Source organism: Zophobas morio, unplaced genomic scaffold (genome assembly GCF_036711695.1).
Source record: "Zophobas morio isolate AGI-343-1 ecotype UQ-CSIRO unplaced genomic scaffold, CSIRO_AGI_Zmor_V1 ptg000010l, whole genome shotgun sequence".
Taxonomy (NCBI): Eukaryota; Metazoa; Arthropoda; class Insecta; order Coleoptera; family Tenebrionidae; genus Zophobas; species Zophobas morio.
In genome coordinates, this window is record NW_026972115.1 from 5246496 (window position 1) to 5270121 (window position 23626).

General features: G+C 34.5%; 1 protein-coding gene and 1 non-coding gene across 2 annotated transcripts in view; one reads left to right on the forward strand and one right to left on the reverse strand.

Annotated features, from left to right (window-relative positions):
* Positions 1 to 5422: 5422 nt before the first annotated feature.
* On the reverse strand, positions 5423 to 5494 carry Trnad-guc (transfer RNA aspartic acid (anticodon GUC)). The gene has a single exon. It is a non-coding gene; the product is annotated as a tRNA-Asp (tRNA).
* Positions 5495 to 6313: 819 nt separating this feature from the next.
* LOC135125999 (uncharacterized) overlaps positions 6314 to 23626 on the forward strand; it is a 48014-nt gene continuing 30701 nt past the window's right edge. Inside the window, exon 1 of the mRNA XM_064051782.1 lies at positions 6314 to 6627. Within this exon, the coding sequence (XP_063907852.1) occupies positions 6611 to 6627 (17 nt within the window). The 5' untranslated portion in view covers positions 6314 to 6610. The remainder of the gene's footprint in view (positions 6628 to 23626) is intronic.

Genomic DNA, 23626 nt, shown 5'->3' on the forward strand with positions numbered 1-23626 from the left:
GTTTTTTGGTTTTCTAATAGAGCTATTAACGCACGCAAATGACGTCACAGCAGTTCGTTAATAGCGGAAAGGCGTTCTTTAATAGATCTGGTGTAATTTAGATCGGTAAGATTGGTAGCAATGACGAGAAATGTCAGGTGAATGTCAGTGGCAAATCTAAACTTAAAATTTCCGACGTTTCCGGACGCGTAACTTCTTCGCAAGACATTTTAACCAATTTTAAATTACAAAAACTCGAATTGATTCGAATTACAATTGTTGTTGTGAAAATTCGAACCTCAAATATTTCGTGGTTAGTGTCAGACCAACCCATCACCAACCACGACAAAAGTCCCCAAATTAAAAAAAATGCAAATTTCAATTCAATTTTGGAAAAAAACGTGTGCGGTAGAAAAAATAGTATAAAGAACTCGTTCATAAGGCCATTGAGGCACTCATCCTTTATATAACTCGCGGCTTCGCCGCTCGTTCTATAAACTTGGATTCGTGCCTCAATATTTGCCTTATGAAACTCGTTCTTTAATATACTATTCTGGGTTTTCTGTTCCCTTTTTTTTGTTCCCACATTTTTATCAGATTTTTTGCGTCCTTTTTCTTCTCTTTATTATCACTTTCTTTTGTAGCATCTTTTTGTGTTGTATTTATGCCCTCTTTTTTTTCGAGTTTTTTCGATAGATTTTTTGTCAATTTTTTGTTTTACCTTTTTTCTTGGTTGGTTTTTCTAGTCTTTTTGTCGTTGTTCTGTGGTCTTTTTTATCATTTTTTGATCACGTTTTTGGGTTATTTCTTAGTCATTTTTTTGTCGCCTTCTTTTGTCTTCTTTTCTATTGTCCTTTTTTTTTGCATTTTGTGTAATTTTTTTTCAGTTGCGTTTTTTTGTCAACATTTTTTACTTCTTTTTTAACTTATTTATGACCTTTTTTCTGGGCTATCTGTTTTTTTTTTTGCTCTCTCATTTTATTATCAGTTTTTTTTTGTGACGTTTTCCTTCTCTTTATCATTACTTTCTTTTGTAGCATCTTCTTTTATCGTATTTATGCCTTCTTTTTTATCGGTTTTTTTTCGGTAGATTTTTTTTGTCGTCTTTTTATTCTATAGTGCCTTTTTTGTCACAACTTGTCCATGTTTTTATCGCCTTTTATTATTATTTTTTGTCACTTTTTGTGGTCTTTTTTCTGGGCATTCTGTTGCATTTTTTGCCCCTTTTTTTTTAACTTCCTTGTGTCGTCTTCCCTCTTTTTTTAGTCCCTTTTTATAACATCTTTTTTGTCGAGTTTTGGATTCTTTTTTCTCTGTAGATTTTGTTGTTGATTTTTTATTTTATTTGCCCTTTTTATTAACTTTTTCTTTGGTCTGTTGTTGTCGTTCTGTGGCCTTTTTTATTTATTTTTGGTAGCGTTTTTGGATTATTCCCTTGTTACTTTTTTGCCGCTTTCTGTTGTCGTTTTTTTATTGTCCTTTTCTGTTATATTTTTTGTAATTTTTTTCATTCGCGTTTTTTTGGTCAACAGTTTTATATTTTTTTGGCCTTTGTATGACCTATTTTGGGCTTTCTGTTGCCTTTTTTTGTCCTCTCTTTTTTTATCAACTTTTGCGTACTTTTTTAACAACTTTTCCACGTTTTCATCGCCTTGATTTGTTATTTTTTGTTGTCTTATTTATCGTTTTTTTGCCTTTTTATATTGTAATCTTTTTTTCTGTTTTTTTTTTTAATATTTGGCGCTTTTTTTCTGGGCTTGCTATTGAATTTTTGTCCTCTTTTTCTCAGCTTTTTTGCGTCGTTTTCTCACCTTTTTTTTGATCAATTTTTTTGAGCATCTTTTTTTGTTGACTTTTGTTTTCTTTTTTTATCGCCTTTTTTCTGTAGATTTTGGTGTTGATTTTTTTGCCGCCTTTTTATTGACTTTCTCATTGGTCATTTGTTTGGTCTTTTTTTGTCGTTGTTCTGTAGCCTTTTTTTTAATCCATTTTTGGTTTATTTCTTCGTCACTTTTTTGTCGCCTTCTCTTGTGGTCTTTTTATTGTCCTTTTTGGACCTTTTTATGACCTTTTTTCTGTGCTTTCAGTCACATTCTTTTTGTTCCCTCATTTTTCATCAACTTTTTTGTGTACTTTCCCTGCTCTTTTTCATCACTTTCTATTGTATCATCTCTTTTTGTTGTATTTATGCCATCTTTGTTTGTGGTAGATTTTTTTGCATTTTTTGTCGTCTTTTTTTTTTATTCACTTTTTTTTTGTTTAATTTTTGTAGTCCTTTTTTGTCATCGTTCTGTGGTCTCTTTTTATCGGTTTTTCGTCGTATTTTTGGGTGATTTCTTGGTCTTTTTTTGTGGATACCCCATCATTATTTTTTTGTTTTCTTATTTATTGTTTTTTCGCCCTTTGGTTTTGTAATTTTTTTTGGTTGAATTTTTTTTTTGTAATATTAAATATTTTATCACTCTTTGTGGTCTTTCTTCTGGGCTTTCTGTTGTATTTTTTGTTTTCTTTTTTTTAAGCTTCCTTGTGCCATTTTCCCTCTTTTTCTTGGTCCCTTTTTTTTTAACATATTTTTTGATGAGTTTTGTATTCTTTTTTCTGTAGATTTTCTTGTTGATTTTTTTGTCGCTTTTTTATGGAGTTTTTCTTTGGTCTGTTTTTTTAGTCTTTTTATCGTTGTTCTGTGGCTTTTTTATCGATTTTTGGTCTCGTTTTTGATTTATTTCTTAGTCACTTTTTTGTCGCCTTCTTTTGTCGTGTTTTTTATTGTCCGTTTCTGTTGATTTTTTTGTCATTTTTTTAGTCGCCATTATTTGGTCAACATCTTTCTATTTTTTAAGCTTTTTTGGCCTTTCTGTTGCTTTTATTTTTATTCCCTCATTTTTATCATCACTTTTTTTTGCAACATCTTTTTTTGCCTTATCTATACCCTCTTTTTATCGGCTTTTTTTCAATAGTTTTTTTTTTGCGGATTTTTTGTCATCTTTTTATTCACCTTTTTTTTGGTTATTTTGTAGTTTTTTTTGTCATTGTTTTGTGGTCTTTTTTATCGTTTTTTCGTCGTGTTTTTGGTGATTTCTTGACCTTTTTTTGTCGACCTCCCCTTTCCCCCCAATCATTATTTTTTGTTTTTTATTTATCCATTTTTTACCTTTTTGTTTTGTGACCTTTTTTTGGTTGAATTTTTTTGTAATATTTTTTGTGTCTTTCACTGGGCTTTCTGTTTCATTTTTTGTCCTCCTTTTTCCAGCTCCTTTGTGCCATTCTCCTCCTTTTTTTGACCACTCTTTTTATAGCATCTATTTTTTATCGATTTTTGTCTTTTTTTAACACCTTTTTGTTCTGTAGATTTTGGTGTTGATTTTTTCTCGTCTTTTTTTATTGACATTTTTTTTTTGTTGCATTTTTTGTCATTTTTCCAGTCGCCCCTTTTTATTGGTCAACATTTTTCAATTTTTTGAACATTTTATGACCTTTTTTCTAAGCTTTCTGCTGCTTTTTTGTACCCTCATTTTTTATCAGCTTTTTTGTGTCCTTTTCCTTCTCCTTATCATCACTTTCTTTTGTAGCATCTTTTTTTGTCGTATTTTTTTTGAAAGATTTTTTTGGTGATTTTTTATCGTCTTTATTCACCTTTCTTCTTGGTTGGTTTTTGTAGCCCTTTTTTGTCATTGTTCTGTGATCTTTTTTATAGTTTTTTAGTCGTGTTTTTGGGTCATTTCTTGGTATTTTTTTGTCGCCGCTCCCTCCTCCATCAATTTTTTATGGAGCCCTTTTTATCACAACTAGTCCACATTTTTATCGCCTTTATTTATTATTTTTTTGGTCTCTTACTTATCGGTTTTTTGGATTTTTGTTTTATAGTCTTTTTTGGTTGATTTTTTTTGTAATATTTTTTATGACTTTTTTGTGGTCTTTCTTCTGGCCTTTCTGTTGGTTTTTTTTGCTCTTTTTTTGTAGCATCTTTTTTTTGTCGAGTTTTGTCTTTTTTTATTGGCTTTCTTTCTGTAGATTATGTTATTGATTTTTTTTTGTCGCCTTTGTATTGACTTTTTCGTTGGTAGTTTTTTTAACTTATTTTGTCGTTGTTCTGTGGTTTTTTATATCATTTTTTGGTCGCGTTTTTGTTTTGTAGTTTTTTTGTTTTTTTTTTTGTAATATTTTTTATCTTTTTTTTGTGCTGGGCTTTCTGTTGGATTTTTTGTCCTCTTTTTTTGATTACTTGTTTGTAGCTTTTTTTTATCGATTTTTGTCTTATTCTTTATCGCCTTTTTCACCTTTTTATTGACCTTTTCGTTGGTCATTTTTTTTTTTAGTTTGTTTGTCGTTGTGCTGTGGCATTTTTTATCCATTTTTTGTGCGTTTTTTGGGTTATTTCTTTGACATTTCCCCCCCCCCCCTCTTCATTTTTCGTGCCTGTTTTGTCAATATTTGAACACGCTTTTATCGTTATTAGTTTTTTTTTTCTCTTTTTATTTGTTTGTTGTCTTTTTTTCGTACTCTTTAATTTTTAATAGTTTTTTTCGCCTGTTTGATCACTTTTTCTGTGGTTTGTTTTTTTTGTGGTCTTTCACCCTCATTTTTATCGCTTTTTTAGTAACCTTTTTTTAGTTTGTATTTTTTTATCATTTTTCGTGTCTTTTTTGTCGTTTATTGCTCGCGTTTTTGGTGTTTCTTTGTCACTCTTTTATCGCCTATTTTCCCTCCTTTTTGATTATTATTTTGTAATAACGTCCATCGAGCGAATGGATATTTTAATGTTTTCTCGACGTTTCATGAATACGAAAAAAAGTGGTCCCCGTTTCCGTCTGTCTGTCTTTTGTCGTCTGTGTCGATTTTTATAAGAACGATAATTCCCGAAACTACTGGACCGATTGTTGTCAAATTTTGTATGTATATAAGTACATCATGTGGATGGTAGAACGCTAACCAAAATGTGGCTAATCATCTATAGCAACCATTTGATGACGTCATCTCCAAAGTGTCTGCATTAAAAAAGTATAAATGGTATACACTTGTGGTGTATGAATCCGATTTGAAATTTTCCCTTTGTAATTTTCACAAAAAAAATATCTTACATTGTGATTAGCAATATCTACATTGTCTTTACTGTATAGAGGTCATCAAAAACAACAAAATCAAATTTTGCCATTTTTCGAAGAAACAAGAAGAATTTGAGAGAAATGACACGTAAAAACGAAATTTTGTGATGGAACGTCAAATCTCGTCGCTGACAACCGTATTGAATAAAAAACCCTAACAGGACAGTGTAACCAACCGTACGGTAAATAGAAATGACCTATACTTACTTACAACTTTTACATTACTTATTAAATTCGTTATTTTATCGGTGTACTTTATATTCTTCATCGAAAAAGTTTCAGCCTAGTCTCTAGTAAAACAAAGGGAACTGAAAAAAAGAAAAAAAAATTAAAAAAAAATCCTCCCCGGCGGGGAATCGAACCCCGGTCTCCCGCGTGACAGGCGGGGATACTGACCACTATACTACCGAGGATTTCATGTCTGACTATTCAAACTACACGTACTTGTTTTGTAACTGGTGCTGCGATAAGTATCGAATACTGTTTGAATTGATAGTAGAATTTACTAAATCTGAGAAATATTTCTTGCATTTTTAAAAAGTCAAGGAAGTTGGATTACGACATTTTAAAAATAATAATCAATAACAGATTTTGATTTAAATTAAATGTCACTGTCAACTTTGTCATACTTTGTCAGTTTTGACAGTAGGAAGAATTGTGGTGTGTGATGTTAAAATCGGTTTTGTAGTTTCTAATTTAAATTGTAAAATTTTTGTTAGAGCAACAGACATTTAATTAAATTTTACATTTATAAATTTTCTGCAATTAAACCGCAATAATTGGCGAGCGTCCCGAGAAATCCTCTTCTGAAGAAATTCCATTAAGTATGCTTGATTTACAAACACTGTTACTCTTTTCTTTCGAAAACAGACAGCCGGAAAACCCTAAAATCGTCTCCGCTTGTCACCTGATTAACATTCCACGATAAACAGTTTCCTCAAAGTAAAAACCAACCAACTTCCAAAGAACCCGAAATTCGCCATAACCCCTCACGAGCGCAAAATTAATTTCACTAATTCTTACTCATCTTCTCTCAAAAAGCGTACAATAATTTCTCCGGCGCGCCGAAGATCCCAACCTCCGCAAGCGCCGAAACAATCAAATTACATGCATCCCAAAAAATGTCGGCTTGTCGAACCGAAGGTAATGTCTAGGCCACGAAAGCCAAGAAAAAATAGCAGAAGCCGGTGGAAGGGGCAGAATATGTATCTCAGTGCAATTTAGGATTTCACTACAACCGTAGAAGATTTCGCGCAAGAACTACTCCATAACGTTTCTTCACTAGTTGAGTACCCGCCTTCCTCATCTCCAGGTGTCGTTCCTGCGGTGTCGTGCGTCCGAAGAACACGCGAAAAAATGTGGAAGATCGGACGGTATTAATGTCGTTTGCGCTAATCGGGTCCGAGATCTGCTAAATTACATGTTGTGCGAGGGTTAGTGTCGAAAGAGGATACTGCAAGAGGAAGCACTAAAAACTTTTGTAATTTGCAACCAATGTCTTGCTGGTTCGACTAGTTCCAAAAAGCGACATGGATTTTGTTACGAGGTAAGGTTGTAATTAGTTTTACTTTCGTTTCATTAGTTATTTAGATTTATGCGGACGAAATCGAAGAGTGTAGCGCAAGGAAAGTGAAAATGAAGATGGCGCGTGTTTACCCCGGCTTGATCGAGCTAATTTGTGTTATTTATTTTAAATTAGCGCCGTCATAATTTCGTTACGGACGCCGTTTTCAATTAGAAGCGCTGGCGCTTGTTTATCATGGGCTCTTATTACCGGAGACTACCGGAGTTAAGTGTTTCTTTGGAGGATTAAAGCAATCAGAACGTATTTACACGTTGCTATAACATATTTAGTGCCTGCGTGTGGTACGACTGTGATTTTGCACTTTTTCAGCACTGAAATTAACTGAAAGGTTAAAGATTAGAGAAAAGTTCGAGGGATGTAATTATCGAGCGCGTTACTTTCAGGAAGTTGTTACAAACGTGTACTTAAGTATTTTAGAGGAAACTGAGACGTTGTTAAAGTATCGGTTTAAATTTTAACGAAATCAATAGGTATACTCTCCACTGAAAGCCAAAATAAAGCTGAGAAATTCTTTTCTCATTAAAATCTTCACGAATAAAGTTTTCTATGTTCTTTACAAGTGTTCTGCTCGAAATCTTGAGAAAAATGTCAAAAACTTTAGTTTTTGAGTATAGGTTGCAAGATTTCATTTAGAATAGTGAAAATTTTCAACAACTGATGGCAGAAATGGACTCACCGGAGTAAAATTAGTCTGGAAACCGAATTTCAGGCCGATTGGAGCATGTTTATTTTTTGATCAAATTTTTCCGAATGGGCAAAATTTTCTGATTTAGTTCAAAACAAGCTATCTTCCTTAAATGGGTCTCAATTGGTCTGAAAATTGCTCCTCGCCCTAATTCGAACCTTCTGAACAAGAATTTGATTTCACCAAAAATTGTAGGACACCTTCTGATTTTTTTTATATATTTTTTAATGTTGGAGTCTTCAGAAAATGACACCTTCCGATAAATTTAAGCGTGGATTCTAAATGGACGTTGACACCGAGTTGAAAATTCACCTACATGCTTAAAAAACTCTAGGAAAGCGAATGGTGGAAACGAAAATTTGTTATCTTTGTCCGTTCGGGGGTTGTAGACCGTCAAATTCAAAATTTAGTTTTTGAAAATGGGTTACAGAAGGATTTCGCCTAAAATAGTGAAAATTTTCAACTTCTGATTACAGAAATGAACTCAGCGGGATAGAATTAGTCTAGAAACCGAATTTCAGGCCGATTGGAACATGTTTATTTTTTGATCAAATTTTTCCGAATGGGCAAAATTTTCGGACTTAGATCAAAACAAGCTATCTTCCTTAAACGGACCCCGATTTGTCTGAAAATTGCTTCTCGCCCTAATTCAAACTTTCTGAACAAGAATTTGGTTTCACGAAAATTGTAGGACACCTCCTGATTTTTTTTATATATTTTTTTATATTGGAGATTTCGGAAAATGACACCTTCCGATAAATTTAAGCGTAGATTCTAAATCGACATGAACACCGAGTTGAAATTACACCCACCTACTTAGAAAACTTGAGGAAATCGAATGGTGGAAACGAAAATTTGTTATCTTTGTCCGTTCAGGAGTTGTGGATCGTCAAATTCAAAATTTAGTTTTTGAGTATGGGTTAAAGAAGGATTTTGCTTAAAATGATGAAAATTTTCAACTTCTGATGGCAGAAACGGATTCAGCGGGGTAAAATTAGTCTAGAAACCGAATTTCAGGCCGATTGGAACATGTTTATTTTTTGATCAAATTTTTCCGGCTGGGCAAAATTTTCGGATTTAGATCAAAACAAGCTATCTTCCTTAAACGGACCTCAATTTGTCTGAAAATTGCTCCTCGGCCTAATTCGAATCTCATGAACAAGAATTTGGTTTCACCAAAATTGTAGGACGCCTCCTGATTTTTTTAAATATTTTTTTTATATTAGAGTCTTCGGAAAATGACACCTTCCGATAAATTTATGCGTAGATTCTAAATGGATATAGATACCGAATTGAAAATTCACCCACATGCTTAGAAAACTTGAGGAAAGCGAATGGTGGAAACGAAAATTTGTTATCTTTGTGTGTTCAGGAGTTGTGGATCATCAAATTCAAAATTTAGTTTTTGAGTATGGGTTAAAGAAGGATTTCGCCTAAAATAGTGAAAATTTTCAACTTCTGATGGCAGAAGCGGACTCAGCGGAGTAAAATATGTCTAGAAACTGAATTTCAGGCCAATTGGAACATGTTTATTTTTTGATCGAATTTTTCCGAATGGGCAAAATTTTCGGATTTAGATCAAAAGAAGCTATCTTTCTTAAATGGACCTCAATTTGTCTCAAAATTGCTCTTCGCCCTAATTCGAACCTCCTGAACAAGAATTTGGTTTCACGACAATTGTAGAACGCCTCCTGATTTTTTTAATAATTTTTTTATGTTGGAGTCTTCGGAAAATGGCACCTTCCGATAAATTTATGCGTTAATTCTAAATGGACACGGACACCAAGTTTAAAGTTCACCCATGTGCATAGAAAACTAGCGGAAAGCGAATGGTGGAAACGAAAATTTGTTATCTTTGTCCGTTCTGGAGTTGTAGACCGTCAAATTCAAAATTTAGTTTTTAAGTATGGGTTAAAGAAGGATTTCGCTTAAAATAGTGAAAATTTTCAACTTTTGATGGCAGAAACGGACTCAGCGGAGTAAAATTAGTCTAGAAAGCGAATTTCAGGCAGATTGGAACATGTTTATTTTTTGATCAAATTTTTCCGACTGGGCAAAATTTTCCGATTTAGATCAAAACAAGCTATCTTCCTTAAACGGACTTCAATTTGTCTGAAAATTGCTCCTTGCCCTAATTCGAAACTCCTGAACAAGAATTTGGTTTCACGAAAATTGTAGGATGCCTCCTGATTTTTTAAATATTTTTTTTATGTTGGAGTCTTCGGAAAATGACACCTTCCGATAAATTTATGCGTAGATTCTAAATGGATATAGATACCGAATTGAAAATTCACCCACATGCTTAGAAAACTTGAGAAAAGCGAATTGTGGAAACGAAAATTTGTTATCTTTGTCCGTTCAGGAGTTGTGGATCGTCAAATTCAAAATTTAGTTTTTGAGTATGGGTTAAAGATGGATTTTGCCGAAAGAAGTGAAAATTTTCAACGTCTGATGGCAGAAGCAGACTCAGCGGAGTAAAATTAGTCTAGAAACCGAATTTCAGGCCAATTGGAACATGTTTATTTTTTGATCAAAATTTTCCGAATGGGCAAAATTTTCGGATTTAGATCAAAACAAGCTATCTTTCTTAAACGGACTTCAATTTGTCTGAAAATTGCTCCCCGCCCTAATCATACCTCCTGAATAAGAATTTGGTTTCACGATAATGTAGGACGCCTCCTGATTTAAAAAAAAAATGATGTTGGAGTCTTCAGAAAATGACACCTTCCGATAAATTTAAGCGTAGATCCTAAATGGACACGGACATCGAGTTGAAAGTTCACTCACATGCTTAGAAAACTTGAGGAAAGCGAATGGTGCTAACGAAAATTTGTTATCTTTGTCCGTTCAGGAGTTGTGGATCGTCAAATTCAAAATTTAGTTTTTGAGTATGGGTTAAAGAAGGATTTCGCCTAAAATAGTCAAAATTTTCAACTTCTGGTGGCAGAAACGGACTCAACGGAGTAAAATTAGTCTAGAAACCGAATTTCAGGCCGATTGGAACATGTTTATTTTTTTATCAAATTTTTCCGAATGGGCAAAATTTTCTGATTTAGATCAAAACAAGCTATCTTCCTTAAATGGATCTCAATTTGTCTGAAAATTGCTCCTCGGTCTAATTCGAACCCCCTGAACTAGAATTTGATTTCACGAAAATTGTAGGACGCCTCCTGATTTTTTTAATTTTTTTTTTTTTGTCGGAGTCTTCGGAAAATGACACCTTGCGATAAATTTAAGCATAGATTCTAAATGGACATGGACACCTGATTGTAAATTCACACACATGCTTAGAAAACTTGAGGAAAGCGAATGCTGAAAACGAAAATTTGTTATCTTTGTCCGTTCAGGAGTTGTGGATCGTCAAACTCAAAATTTAGTTTTTGAGTATGGGTTAAAGAAGGATTTCGCCCAAAATAGTGAAAATTTTCAACTTCTGATGGCAGAAATGGACTCAGTGGAGTAAAATTAGTCTAGAAACTGAATTTCAAATCGATTGGAACGAGTTTATTTTTTGACCAAATTTTTCCGAATGGGCAAAATTTTCGGATTTAGATCAAAACAAGCTATCTTCCTTAAACGAACCTCAATTTGTCTGAAAATTGCTACTCGTCCTAATTCGAACCTCCTGAGCAAGAATTTCATTTCACGAAAATTGGAGAACGCCTTCTGATTTTTTCTATATTTTTTTATATTGGAGTGTTCGGAAAATGACAACTTCCGATAAATTCATGCCTTGATTCTAAATGGACATGGACACCGAATTGAAAATTCACTCACGGCTATAAAAAACTTGAGGAAAGCGAATATTGGAAACGAAAATCTGTTGTCTTTGTCTGTTCAGGAGTTGTGGACCTTCAAACTCAAAATTTAGTTTTTGAGTATGGGTTAAAGAAGGATCTCGCCTAAAATAGTGAAAATTCTCCACTTCTGATGGCAGAAGCGGACTCAGCGTAGTAAAATTAGTCCGGAAACCGAATTTCAGGCCGATTGGAACATGTTTACTTTTTGATCAAATTTTTCCGAATGGGCAAAATTTTCGAATTTAGATCAAAACAAGCTATTTTCCTTAAACGAACATCGATTTGTCTGAAAATTGTCCCTTGCCCTAATTCGAACCTCCTGAATAAGAATATGGTTTCACGAAAATTGTAGGACGCCTCCTGATTTTTTAAATATTTTTTTTTTTATATTGGAGTCTTCGGAAAATGACACCTTCCGATAAATTTAAGCGTAAATTCTAAATGGACACGGACACCGAGTTGAAAGTTCACCCACATGCGTAGAAAACTTGAGGAAAGCGAATAGTGGAAACGAAATTTTGTTATCTTTGTCGGTTCAGTAGTTGTGGATCGTCAAATTCAAAATTTTGTTTTTGAGCATGGGTTAAAGAAGGATTTCGCCTAAAATAGTGAAAATTTTCAACTTCTGATGGCATAAACGGACTCAGCGCAGTAAAATTAGTCTAGAAACCGAATTTCCGGCCGATTGGAACATGTTTATTTTTTGAACAAATTTTTCCGAATGGGCAAAATTTTCTGATTTAGATCAAAACAAGCTATCTTCCTTAAGCGGACCCCGATTTGTCTGAAAATTGCTCCTTGGCCTAATTCGAACCCCCTGAACAAGAATTTGATTTAACGAAAATTGTAGGAGCCCTCCTGATTTTTTTAATATTTTTTTTATGTTGGAGTCTTCGGAAAATGGCACCTTCCGATAAATTTATGCGTTAATTCTAAATGGACACGGACACCAAGTTGAAAGTTCACCCACGTGCATAGAAAACTTGAGGAAAGCGAATAGTGGAAACGAAAATTTGATATCTTTGTTCGTTCAGGAGTTGTGGATCGTCAAATTTTAAATTTAGTTTTTGAGTATAGGTTAAAGAAGGATTTCGCTTAAAATAGTGAAAATTTTCAACTTCTGGTTACCGAAATGGACTCAGTGGAGGAAAATTAGTCTAGAAACCGAATTTCAGGCGAATTGGAACATGTTTATTTTTTGATCAAATTTTTCCGACTGGGCAAAATTTTCGGATTTAGATTAAGACAAGCTATCTTCCTTAAACGGACCTCAATTTGTCTGAAAATTGCTCCTCGGCCTAATTCGAATCTCCTGAACAAGAATTTGATTTCACAGAAATTGTAAGACACCTCCTGATTTTTTAAATATTTTTTTTATGTTGGAGCATTCGGAAAATGACATCTTCCGACAAATTTAGGCGTAGATTCTAAATGGACATGAACTCCGAGTTGAAAGTTCACCCACATGCTTAGAAAACTTGAGGAAAGCAAATGCTGGAGGCGAAAATTTGTTATCTTTGTCCGTTCAAGAGTTGCGGACCGTCAAACTCAAAATTTAGTTTTTGAGTACGGGTTAAAGAAGGATTTCGCCCAAAATAGTGAAAATTTGCAACTTCTGATGGCAGAAACGGACTCAGCGGAGTAAAATTAGTCCGGAAACCGAATTTCAGGCCGATTAAAACCTGTTTATTTTTCAATCAAATTTTTCCGAATGGGCAAAATTTTCTGATTTAGATCAAAACAAAATATCTTCCTTAAAGGGACCCCGATTTCTCTGAAAATTGCTCATCGCCCTAATTCGAATCTCCTAAACAACAATTTGGTTTCAAGAAATTTGCAGGACTCGTCCTGATTTTTAAATATTTTTTTTAATTTTAGAGTCTTCGAAAAATGACACCTTCCGATAAATTTAAGCGTAGATTCTAAATCGACATGAACACCGAGTTGAAAGTCGACCCACCTGCTTAGAAAACTTGAGGAAAGTGAATGGTGGAAACGAAAATTTGTTATCTTTGTCCCTTCAGGAGTTGTGGATCGTCAAATTCAAAATTTAGTTTCGGAGTACGGGTTAAATCAGGATTTCGCCTAAAATAGTGAAAACTTTTACCTTCTGATGACAGAAACGGACTCAGCGGAATTAAATTAGCCTAGAAACCGAATTTCAGGCCGATCGGAACATGTTTATTTTTTGATCAAATTTTTGCCGAATGGGCAAAATTTTCGGATTTAGATCAAAACAAGCTATCTTCCATAAATGGGTCTCAATTGGTCTGAAAATTGCTCCTCGCCCTAATTCGAACCTTCTGAACAAGAATCTGGTTTCAAGAAAACTGTAGGACGCCTTCTGATTTTTTAAATATTTTTTTTATGTTGGAGTCTTCGGAAAATGTCACATTTCGATAAATTTAAGCGTAGATTCTAAATGGATTCAGAAACCGAGTTCAAAGTTCACCCACATGCTTAGAAAACTTGAGTAAAGTGAATGGTGGAAACTAAAATTTGTTATCTTTGTCCGTTCAGGAGTTGTGGATGTCCAAACTCAAAATTTAGTTTTTGAGTATGGGTTACAGAAGGATTTCTCTTAAAACAATGAAAATTTTTAAATTCTGACCGCAGGAACGGACTCAGTACAGTAACATTAGTCTAGAAACCGAATTTCAGGACGATTGGATCATGTTTATTTTTTGATCAAATTTTTCCGAATGGGCAAAATTTTCGGATTTAGATCAAAAGAAGCTATCTTTCTTAAACGGACCTCAATTTGTCTGAAAATTGCTCCTCGCCCTAATTCGAACCTCCTGAACAAGAATTTCATTTCACGAAAATTGAAGAACGCCTTCTGATTTTTTCTATATTTTTTTATATTGTAGTGTTCGGAAAATGACAACTTCCGATAAATTTATGCCTTGATTCTAAATGGACATGGACACCGAATTGAAAATTCACTCACGGCTATAAAAAACTTGAGGAAAGCGAATATTGGAAACGAAAATCTGTTGTCTTTGTCTGTTCAAGAGTTGTGGACCGTCAAACTCAAAATTTAGTTTTTGAGTATGGGTTAAAAAAGGATTTCGCGTAAAATGGTGAAAATTTTAAATTTCTGATAGCAGAAACGGACTCAGCGGAGTAAAATTAGTCTAGAAACTGAATTTCAAGCCGATTGAAACATGTTTATTTTTTGAGTAAATTTTTCGAATGGGCAAAATTTTCGGATTTACTTCAAAACAAGCTATCTTCCTTAAACGGACCCCAATTTATCTGAAAATTGCTCCTAGCCTTAATTCGAACCTCCTGAACACGAATTTGGTTTCACGAAAATTGTACGACGCCTCCTGATTTTTTTATATTTTTTTTATATTGGAATCTTCGGAAAATGACACCTTCCGATAAATTTAAATGTAAATTCTAAATGGACATAGATACCGAGTTGAAAGTACACCTACTTGCATCGAAAAATTGAGAAAAGCGAATGCTGGAAACGAAAATTTGTTATCTTTGTCCGTTCAGGAGTTGTGGGTCGATAAATTCAAAATTTTGTTTTTGAGTATGGGTTAAAGAACGATTTCGCCTAAAATAATGAAAATTTTCAACTTCTGACGGCTAAAACGGACTCAGTGGAGTAAAAGTAGTCCAGAAACGGAATTTCAGGCCAATTGGAACATGTTTATTTTTTAATTAAATTTTTCCGAATGGGCAAAATTTTCGGATTTAGATCAAAACAAAATATCTTCCTTAAAGGGACCCCGATTTCTCTGAAAATTGCTCATCGCCCTAATTCGAACATCCTAAACAACAATTTGGTTTCAACAAATTTGCAGGACTCCTCCTGATTTTTAAATATTTTTTTTAATTTTAGAGTCTTCGAAAAATGACACCTTTCGATAAATTTATGCGTAGATTCTAAATGGACATGAACTCCGAGTTGAAAGTTCACCCACATGCTTACAAAACTTGAGGAAAGCGAATGCTGGAGGCGAAAATTTGTTATCTTTGTCCGTTCAAGAGTTGCGAACCGTCAAACTCAAAATTTAGTTTTTGAGTACGGGTTAAAGAAGGATTTCGCCCAAAATAGTGAAAACTTTTACCTTCTGATGACAGAAACGGACTCAGCGGAGTTAAATTAGCCCAGAAACCGAATTTCAGGCCGATCGGAACATGTTTATTTTTTGATCAAATTTTTTCGAATGGGCAAAATTTTCGAATTAGATCAAAACAAGCTATCTTCCTTAAACGGACCTCAATTTGTCTGAAAATTGCTCCTCGCCCTAATTCGAACCTCCTGAACAAGAATCTGATTTCGCGAAGATTGTAGGATGCCTCCTCATTTTTATACCAATTTTTTTTATATTGGAGTCTTCGGAAAATAACATCTTCCGATAAATTTAAGCGTAGATTCTAAATGGACACGGACACCGAGTTGAAAGTTCACTTACGTGCTTAGAAAACTTGAGGAAAGCGAATGGTGGAAACCAAAATTTGTTATCTTTGTCTGTTCAGGAGTTGTGGATCGTCAAAGTCAAAATTTAGTTTTTGAGTATGGGTTACAGAAGGATTTGGCCTAAAATAATGAAAATTTTCAACTTCTGATGGCTGAAACGGACTCAGCGGAGTAAAAGTAGTCCAGAAACCGAATTTCAGGCCAATTGGAAGATGTTTATTTTTTAATTAAATTTTTCCGAATGGGCAAAATTTTCGGATTTAGATCAAAACAAAATATCTTTCTTAAAGGGACCCCGATTTCCCTGAAAATTGCTCATCGCCCTAATTCGAATCTCCTGAACAAGAATTTGGTTTCACAAAAATTGTAGGACACCTCCTGATTTTTTTTTATATTTTTTTTATATTGGAATCTTCGGAAAATGACACCTTCCGATAAATTTAAGCGTAGATTCTAAATGGACACGGACACCGAGTTGAAAGTTCACTTACGTGCTTAGAAAACTTGAGGAAAGCGAATGGTGGAAACCAAAATTTGTTATCTTTGTCCGTTCAGGAGTTGTGGATCGTCAAAATCAAAATTTAGTTTTTGAGTATGGGTTAAAGAAGGATTTCGCTTACAATATTGAAAATTTTCAACTTCTGTTGGCAGAAACGGACTCAGCGGAGTAAAATTAGTCTAGATACCGAATTTCAGGCCGATTGGAACATGTTTATTTTTTGATCAAACTTTCCGAATGGGCAAAATTTTCGGATTTAGATCAAAACAAGCTATCTTCCTTAAACGGACCTCAATTTGTTTGAAAATTGCTCCTCGCCCTAATTCGAACCTCCTCAATAAGAATTTGGTATCACGAAAATTGTAGGACGCCTCCTGATTTTTTTTAATATTTTTTTTATGTTGGAGTCTTCGGAAAATGGTACCTTCCGATAAAATTATGCGTAGATTCTAAATGGACATGGACACTGAGTTGAAAGTACACCCACATGCATAAAAAGCTTGAGGAGAGCGAATAGTGGAAACGAAAATTTGTTATCTTTGTCCCTCCAGGAGTTGTGGATCGTCAAATTCAAAATTTAGTTTTTGAGTATGGGTTAGAGAAGGATTTTGCTTAAAATAGTGAAAATGTTCAACTTCTGACGGCTGAAACGGACTCAGTGGAGTAAAAGTAGTCCAGAAACCGAATTCCAGGCCAATTGGAACATGTTTATTTTTTAATTAAATTTTTCCGAATGGGCAAAATTTTCGGATTTAGATCAAAACAAAATATCTTCCTTAAAGGGACCCCGATTTCTCTGAAAATTGCTCATCGCCCTAATTCGAATCTCCTAAACAACAATTTGGTTTCAAGAAATTTGCAGGACTCCTCCTGATTTTTAAATATTTTTTTTAATTTTAGAGTCTTCGAAAAATGACACCTTTCGATAAATTTATGCGTAGATTCTAAATGGACATGAACTCCGAGTTGAAAGTTCACCCACATGCTTAGAAAACTTGAGGAAAGCGAATGCTGGAGGCGAAAATTTGTTATCTTTGTCCGTTCAAGAGTTGCGGACCGTCAAACTCAAAATTTAGTTTTTGAGTACGGGTTAAAGAAGGATTTCGCCCAAAATAGTGAAAATTTGCAACTTCTGATGGCAGAAACGGACTCAGCGGAGTAAAATTAGTCCGGAAACCGAATTTCAGGCCGATTAAAACCTGTTTATTTTTCAATCAAATTTTTCCGAATGGGCAAAATTTTCTGATTTAGATCAAAACAAAATATCTTCCTAAAAGGGACCCCGATTTCTCTGAAAATTGCTCATCGCCCTAATTCGAATCTCCTAAACAACAATTTGGTTTCAAGAAATTTGCAGGACTCGTCCTGATTTTTAAATATTTTTTTTAATTTTAGAGTCTTCGAAAAATGACACCTTCCGATAAATTTAAGCGTAGATTCTAAATCGACATGAACACCGAGTTGAAAGTCGACCCACCTGCTTAGAAAACTTGAGGAAAGCGAATGCTGGAGGCGAAAATTTGTTATCTTTGTCCGTTCAAGAGTTGCGGACCGTCAAACTCAAAATTTAGTTTTTGAGTACGGGTTAAAGAAGGATTTCGCCTAAAATAGTGAAAATTTTCAACTTCTGATGGCAGAAATGGACTCAGTGGAGTAAAATTAGTCTAGAAACTGAATTTCAAATCGATTGGAACCAGTTTATTTTTTGATCAAATTTTTCCGAATGGGCAAAATTTTCGGATTTAGATCAAAACAAGCTATCTTCCTTAAACGAACCTCAAATTGTCTGAAAATTGCTCCTCGCCCTAATTCGAACCTCCTGAACAAGAATTTGGTTTCACGAAAATTGTAGGACACCTCTTGATTTTTTTTATATATTTTTTATGTTGGAGTCTTCGAAAAATGACACCTTCCGATAAATTTAAGCGTGGATTCTAAATGGACATTGACACCGAGTTGAAAGTTCACCTACATGCTTAGAAAACTCTAGGAAAGCAAATGGTGGAAACGAAAATTTGCTATCTTTGTTCGTTCAGGAGTTGTGGATCGTCAAATTCAAAATTTAGTTTTTGAGTATGGGTTAAAGAAGGATTTCGCCTAAAATAATGAAAATTTTCAACTTCTGACGGCTGAAACGGACTCAGCGGAGTAAAATTAGTCCAGAAACCGAATTTCAGGCCAATTGGAACATGTTTATTTTTTGATCAAATTTTTCCGAATGGGCAAAATTTTCGGATTTAGATCAAAACAAGCTATCTTCCTTAAACGAACCTCAATTTATCTGAAAATTGCTTCTCGCCTTAATTCGAACCTCCCGAACAAGAATTTGTTTTCACGAAAATTGTAAGACACCTCCTGATTTTTTTTATATATTTTTTTAATGTTGGAGTCTTCAGAAAATGACACCTTCCGATAAATTTAAGCGTGGATTCTAAATGGACACGGACACCGAGTTGAAAGTTCACCCACGTGCATAGAAAACTTAAGGAAAGTGAACGGTGGAAACGAAAATTTCTTATCTTTGTCCGTTCAGGAGTTGTGGATCGTCAAACTCAAAATTTAGTTTTTGAGTACGGGTTAAAAAAGGATTTCGCCCAAAATAGTGAAAATTTGCAACTTCTGATGGCAGAAACGGACTCAGCGGAGTAAAATTAGTCTAGAAACCGAATTTCAGGCCAATTGGAACCTGTTTATTTTTTGATCAAATTTTTTCAAATGGGCAAAATTTTCTGATTTAGATCAAAACAAGCTATCTTCTTTAAATGGACCCCAATTTGTCCGAAAATTGTTCCTCGTTCTAATTCGAACCTCCTCAAGAAGACTTTGGTTTCACAAAAATTGCAGCACGCCTTCTGATTTTTTTTTATATTTTTTTATGTTGGAGTGTTCAGAAAATGACACCTTCCGATAAATTTAAGCGTAGATTCTAAATCGACATGAACACCGAGTTGAAAGTCGACCCACCTGCTTAGAAAACTTGAGGAAAGTGAATGGTGGAAACGAAAATTTGTTATCTTTGTCCCTTCAGGAGTTGTGGATCGTCAAATTCAAAATTTACTTTCGGAGTACGGGTTAAATCAGGATTTCGCCTAAAATAGTGAAAACTTTTACCTTCTGATGACAGAAACGGACTCTGCGGAATTAAATTAGCCTAGAAACCGAATTTCAGGCCGATCGGAACATGTTTATTTTTTGATCAAATTTTTTCGATTGGGCAAAATTTTCGGATTTACATCAAAACAAGCTATCTTCCTTAAACGGACACCGAATTGTCTGAAAATTGCTCCTCGCCTTAATTCGAATCTTCTGAACAAAAATTTGGTTTCAAGAAAATTGTAGAACCGCTCCTGATTTTTTTTTAATTTTTTTATATTGGAGTCTTCGGAAAATGACACCTCCCGATAAATTTAAGCGTAGATTCGAAATGGACACGGACACCGAGTTGAAAGTTCACCCACATGCTTAGAAAACTTGAGGAAAGCGAATGGTGGAAACGAAACTTTGTTATCTTTGTCCGTTCAGAAGTTGTGGATCGTCAAATTCAAAATTTAGTTTTTGAGTATGGGTTACAGAAGGATTTCGCCTAAAATAGTGAAAATTTTCAACTTTTGATGGCAGAAACGGACTCAGCAGAGTAAAATTAGTGTAGAAACCGAATTTCAGAACGATTGGAACATGTTTATTTTTTGATCAAATTTTTCAGAATGGGCAAAATTTTCGGATTTACATCAAAACAAGCTATCTTCCTTAAACGGACCCCAATTTATCTGAAAATTGCTCCTAGCCTTAATTCGAACCTCCTGAACACGAATTTGGTTTCACGAAAATTGTACGACGCCTCCTGATTTTTTTATATTTTTTTTATATTGGAATCTTCGGAAAATGACACCTTCCGATAAATTTAAGTGTAAATTCTAAATGGACATAGATACCGAGTTGAAAGTACACCCACTTGCATCGAAAAATTGAGAAAAGCGAATGCTGGAAACGAAAATTTGTTATCTTTGTCCGTTCAGGAGTTGTGGGTCGATAAATTCAAAATTTTGTTTTTGAGTATGGGTTAAAGAACGATTTCGCCTAAAATAATGAAAATTTTCAACTTCTGACGGCTAAAACGGACTCAGTGGAGTAAAAGTAGTCCAGAAACGGAATTTCAGGCCAATTGGAACATGTTTATTTTTTAATTAAATTTTTCCGAATGGGCAAAATTTTCGGATTTAGATCAAAACAAAATATCTTCCTTAAAGGGACCGCGATTTCTCTGAAAATTGCTCATCGCCCTAATTCGAACATCCTAAACAACAATTTGGTTTCAACAAATTTGCAGGACTCCTCCTGATTTTTAAATATTTTTTTTAATTTTAGAGTCTTCGAAAAATGACACCTTTCGATAAATTTATGCGTAGATTCTAAATGGACATGAACTCCGAGTTGAAAGTTCACCCACATGCTTACAAAACTTGAGGAAAGCGAATGCCGGAGGCGAAAATTTGTTATCTTTGTCCGTTCAAGAGTTGCGAACCGTCAAACTCAAAATTTAGTTTTTGAGTACGGGTTAAAGAAGGATTTCGCCCAAAATAGTGAAAACTTTTACCTTCTGATGACAGAAACGGACTCAGCGGAGTTAAATTAGCCCAGAAACCGAATTTCAGGCCGATCGGAACATGTTTATTTTTTGATCAAATTTTTTCGAATGGGCAAAATTTTCGAATTAGATCAAAACAAGCTATCTTCCTTAAACGGACCTCAATTTGTCTGAAAATTGCTCCTCGCCCTAATTCGAACCTCCTGAACAAGAATCTGATTTCGCGAAGATTGTAGGATGCCTCCTCATTTTTATACCAATTTTTTTTATATTGGAGTCTTCGGAAAATAACATCTTCCGATAAATTTAAGCGTAGATTCTAAATGGACACGGACACCGAGTTGAAAGTCCACTTACGTGCTTAGAAAACTTGAGGAAAGCGAATGGTGGAAACCAAAATTTGTTATCTTTGTCCGTTCAGGAGTTGTGGATCGTCAAATTCAAAATTTAGTTTTTGAGTATGGGTTACAGAAGGATTTGGCCTAAAATAGTGAAAATTTTCAACTTCTGATGGCTGAAACGGACTCAGCGGAGTAAAAGTAGTCCAGAAACCGAATTTCAGGCCAATTGGAAGATGTTTATTTTTTAATTAAATTTTTCCGAATGGGCAAAATTTTCGGATTTAGATCAAAACAAAATATCTTTCTTAAAGGGACCCCGATTTCCCTGAAAATTGCTCATCGCCCTAATTCGAATCTCCTGAACAAGAGTTTGGTTTCACAAAAATTGTAGGACACCTCCTGATTTTTTTTTATATTTTTTTTATATTGGAATCTTCGGAAAATGACACCTTCCGATAAATTTAAGCGTAGATTCTAAATGGACACGGACACCGAGTTGAAAGTTCACTTACGTGCTTAGAAAACTTGAGGAAAGCGAATGGTGGAAACCAAAATTTGTTATCTTTGTCCGTTCAGGAGTTGTGGATCGTCAAAGTCAAAATTTAGTTTTTGAGTATGGGTTAAAGAAGGATTTCGCTTACAATATTGAAAATTTTCAACTTCTGTTGGCAGAAACGGACTCAGCGGAGTAAAATTAGTCTAGATACCGAATTTCAGGCCGATTGGAACATGTTTATTTTTTGATCAAACTTTCCGAATGGGCAAAATTTTCGGATTTAGATCAAAACAAGCTATCTTCCTTAAACGGACCTCAATTTGTTTGAAAATTGCTCCTCGCCCTAATTCGAACCTCCTCAATAAGAATTTGGTATCACGAAAATTGTAGGACGCCTCCTGATTTTTTTTAATATTTTTTTTATGTTGGAGTCTTCGGAAAATGGTACCTTCCGATAAAATTATGCGTAGATTCTAAATGGACATGGACACTGAGTTGAAAGTACACCCACATGCATAAAAAGCTTGAGGAGAGCGAATAGTGGAAACGAAAATTTGTTATCTTTGTCCCTCCAGGAGTTGTGGATCGTCAAATTCAAAATTTAGTTTTTGAGTATGGGTTAGAGAAGGATTTTGCTTAAAATAGTGAAAATGTTCAACTTCTGACGGCTGAAACGGACTCAGTGGAGTAAAAGTAGTCCAGAAACCGAATTCCAGGCCAATTGGAACATGTTTATTTTTTAATTAAATTTTTCCGAATGGGCAAAATTTTCGGATTTAGATCAAAACAAAATATCTTCCTTAAAGGGACCCCGATTTCTCTGAAAATTGCTCATCGCCCTAATTCGAATCTCCTAAACAACAATTTGGTTTCAAGAAATTTGCAGGACTCCTCCTGATTTTTAAATATTTTTTTTAATTTTAGAGTCTTCGAAAAATGACACCTTTCGATAAATTTATGCGTAGATTCTAAATGGACATGAACTCCGAGTTGAAAGTTCACCCACATGCTTAGAAAACTTGAGGAAAGCGAATGCTGGAGGCGAAAATTTGTTATCTTTGTCCGTTCAAGAGTTGCGGACCGTCAAACTCAAAATTTAGTTTTTGAGTACGGGTTAAAAAAGGATTTCGCCCAAAATAGTGAAAATTTGCAACTTCTGATGGCAGAAACGGACTCAGCGGAGTAAAATTAGTCTAGAAACCGAATTTCAGGCCAATTGGAACCTGTTTATTTTTTGATCAAATTTTTTTCAAATGGGCAAAATTTTCTGATTTAGATCAAAACAAGCTATCTTCTTTAAATGGACCCCAATTTGTCCGAAAATTGTTCCCTGCCCTAATTCGAACCTCCTGAACAAGAATTTAGTTTCACAAAAATTGTAGGACGACACCTGATTTTTATATATATTTTTTTTATATTGGAATTTTCGGAAAATGACACCTTCCGATAAATTTAAGCGTAGATTCTAAATGGACATCGACACCGAGTTGAAAATTCAGCCGCGTCCATAGAAAACTTGAGGAAAGCGAATGATGGAAACGAAAATTTGTTATCTTTGCCCGTTCAGGAGTTGCGGATCGTCAAATTCAAAATTTAGTTTTTGAGTATGGGTTAGAGAAGGATTTTGCTTAAAATAGTGAAAATGTTCAACTTCTGATGGCAAAAATGGACTCAGCGGAGTAAAATTAGTCAAGGAACCGAATTTCAGGCCGATTGGAACATGTTAATTTTTTGAGCAAATTTTTCCGAATGGGCAAAATTTTTGGATTTAGATCATATCAAGCTCTCTCGCTTAAACGAACCCCGATTTGTCTCAAAATTGCTCCCTGCCCTAATTCGAACCTCCTGAACAAGAATTTAATTTTAGAAAAATTGTACGAAAGCTCCCGATTTTTGTCTGATTTTTTTTATGTTTGAGTCTTTGGAAAAAAAATTAGCTGTTCTTAGTTGTACAAGAAAAGACGCCAGAGAATGTTAAGTCCTCTTATTAAGAACCCGAAGACTGCTCTTCCACATCGTTTAAATTAATTAAAATAGTATTCCGCACGACTTGTACCGGGTGTAGGCAATTCTGAATTGTTGGCAGCCATGCTAATCTGTCAATTTAACAATCAGG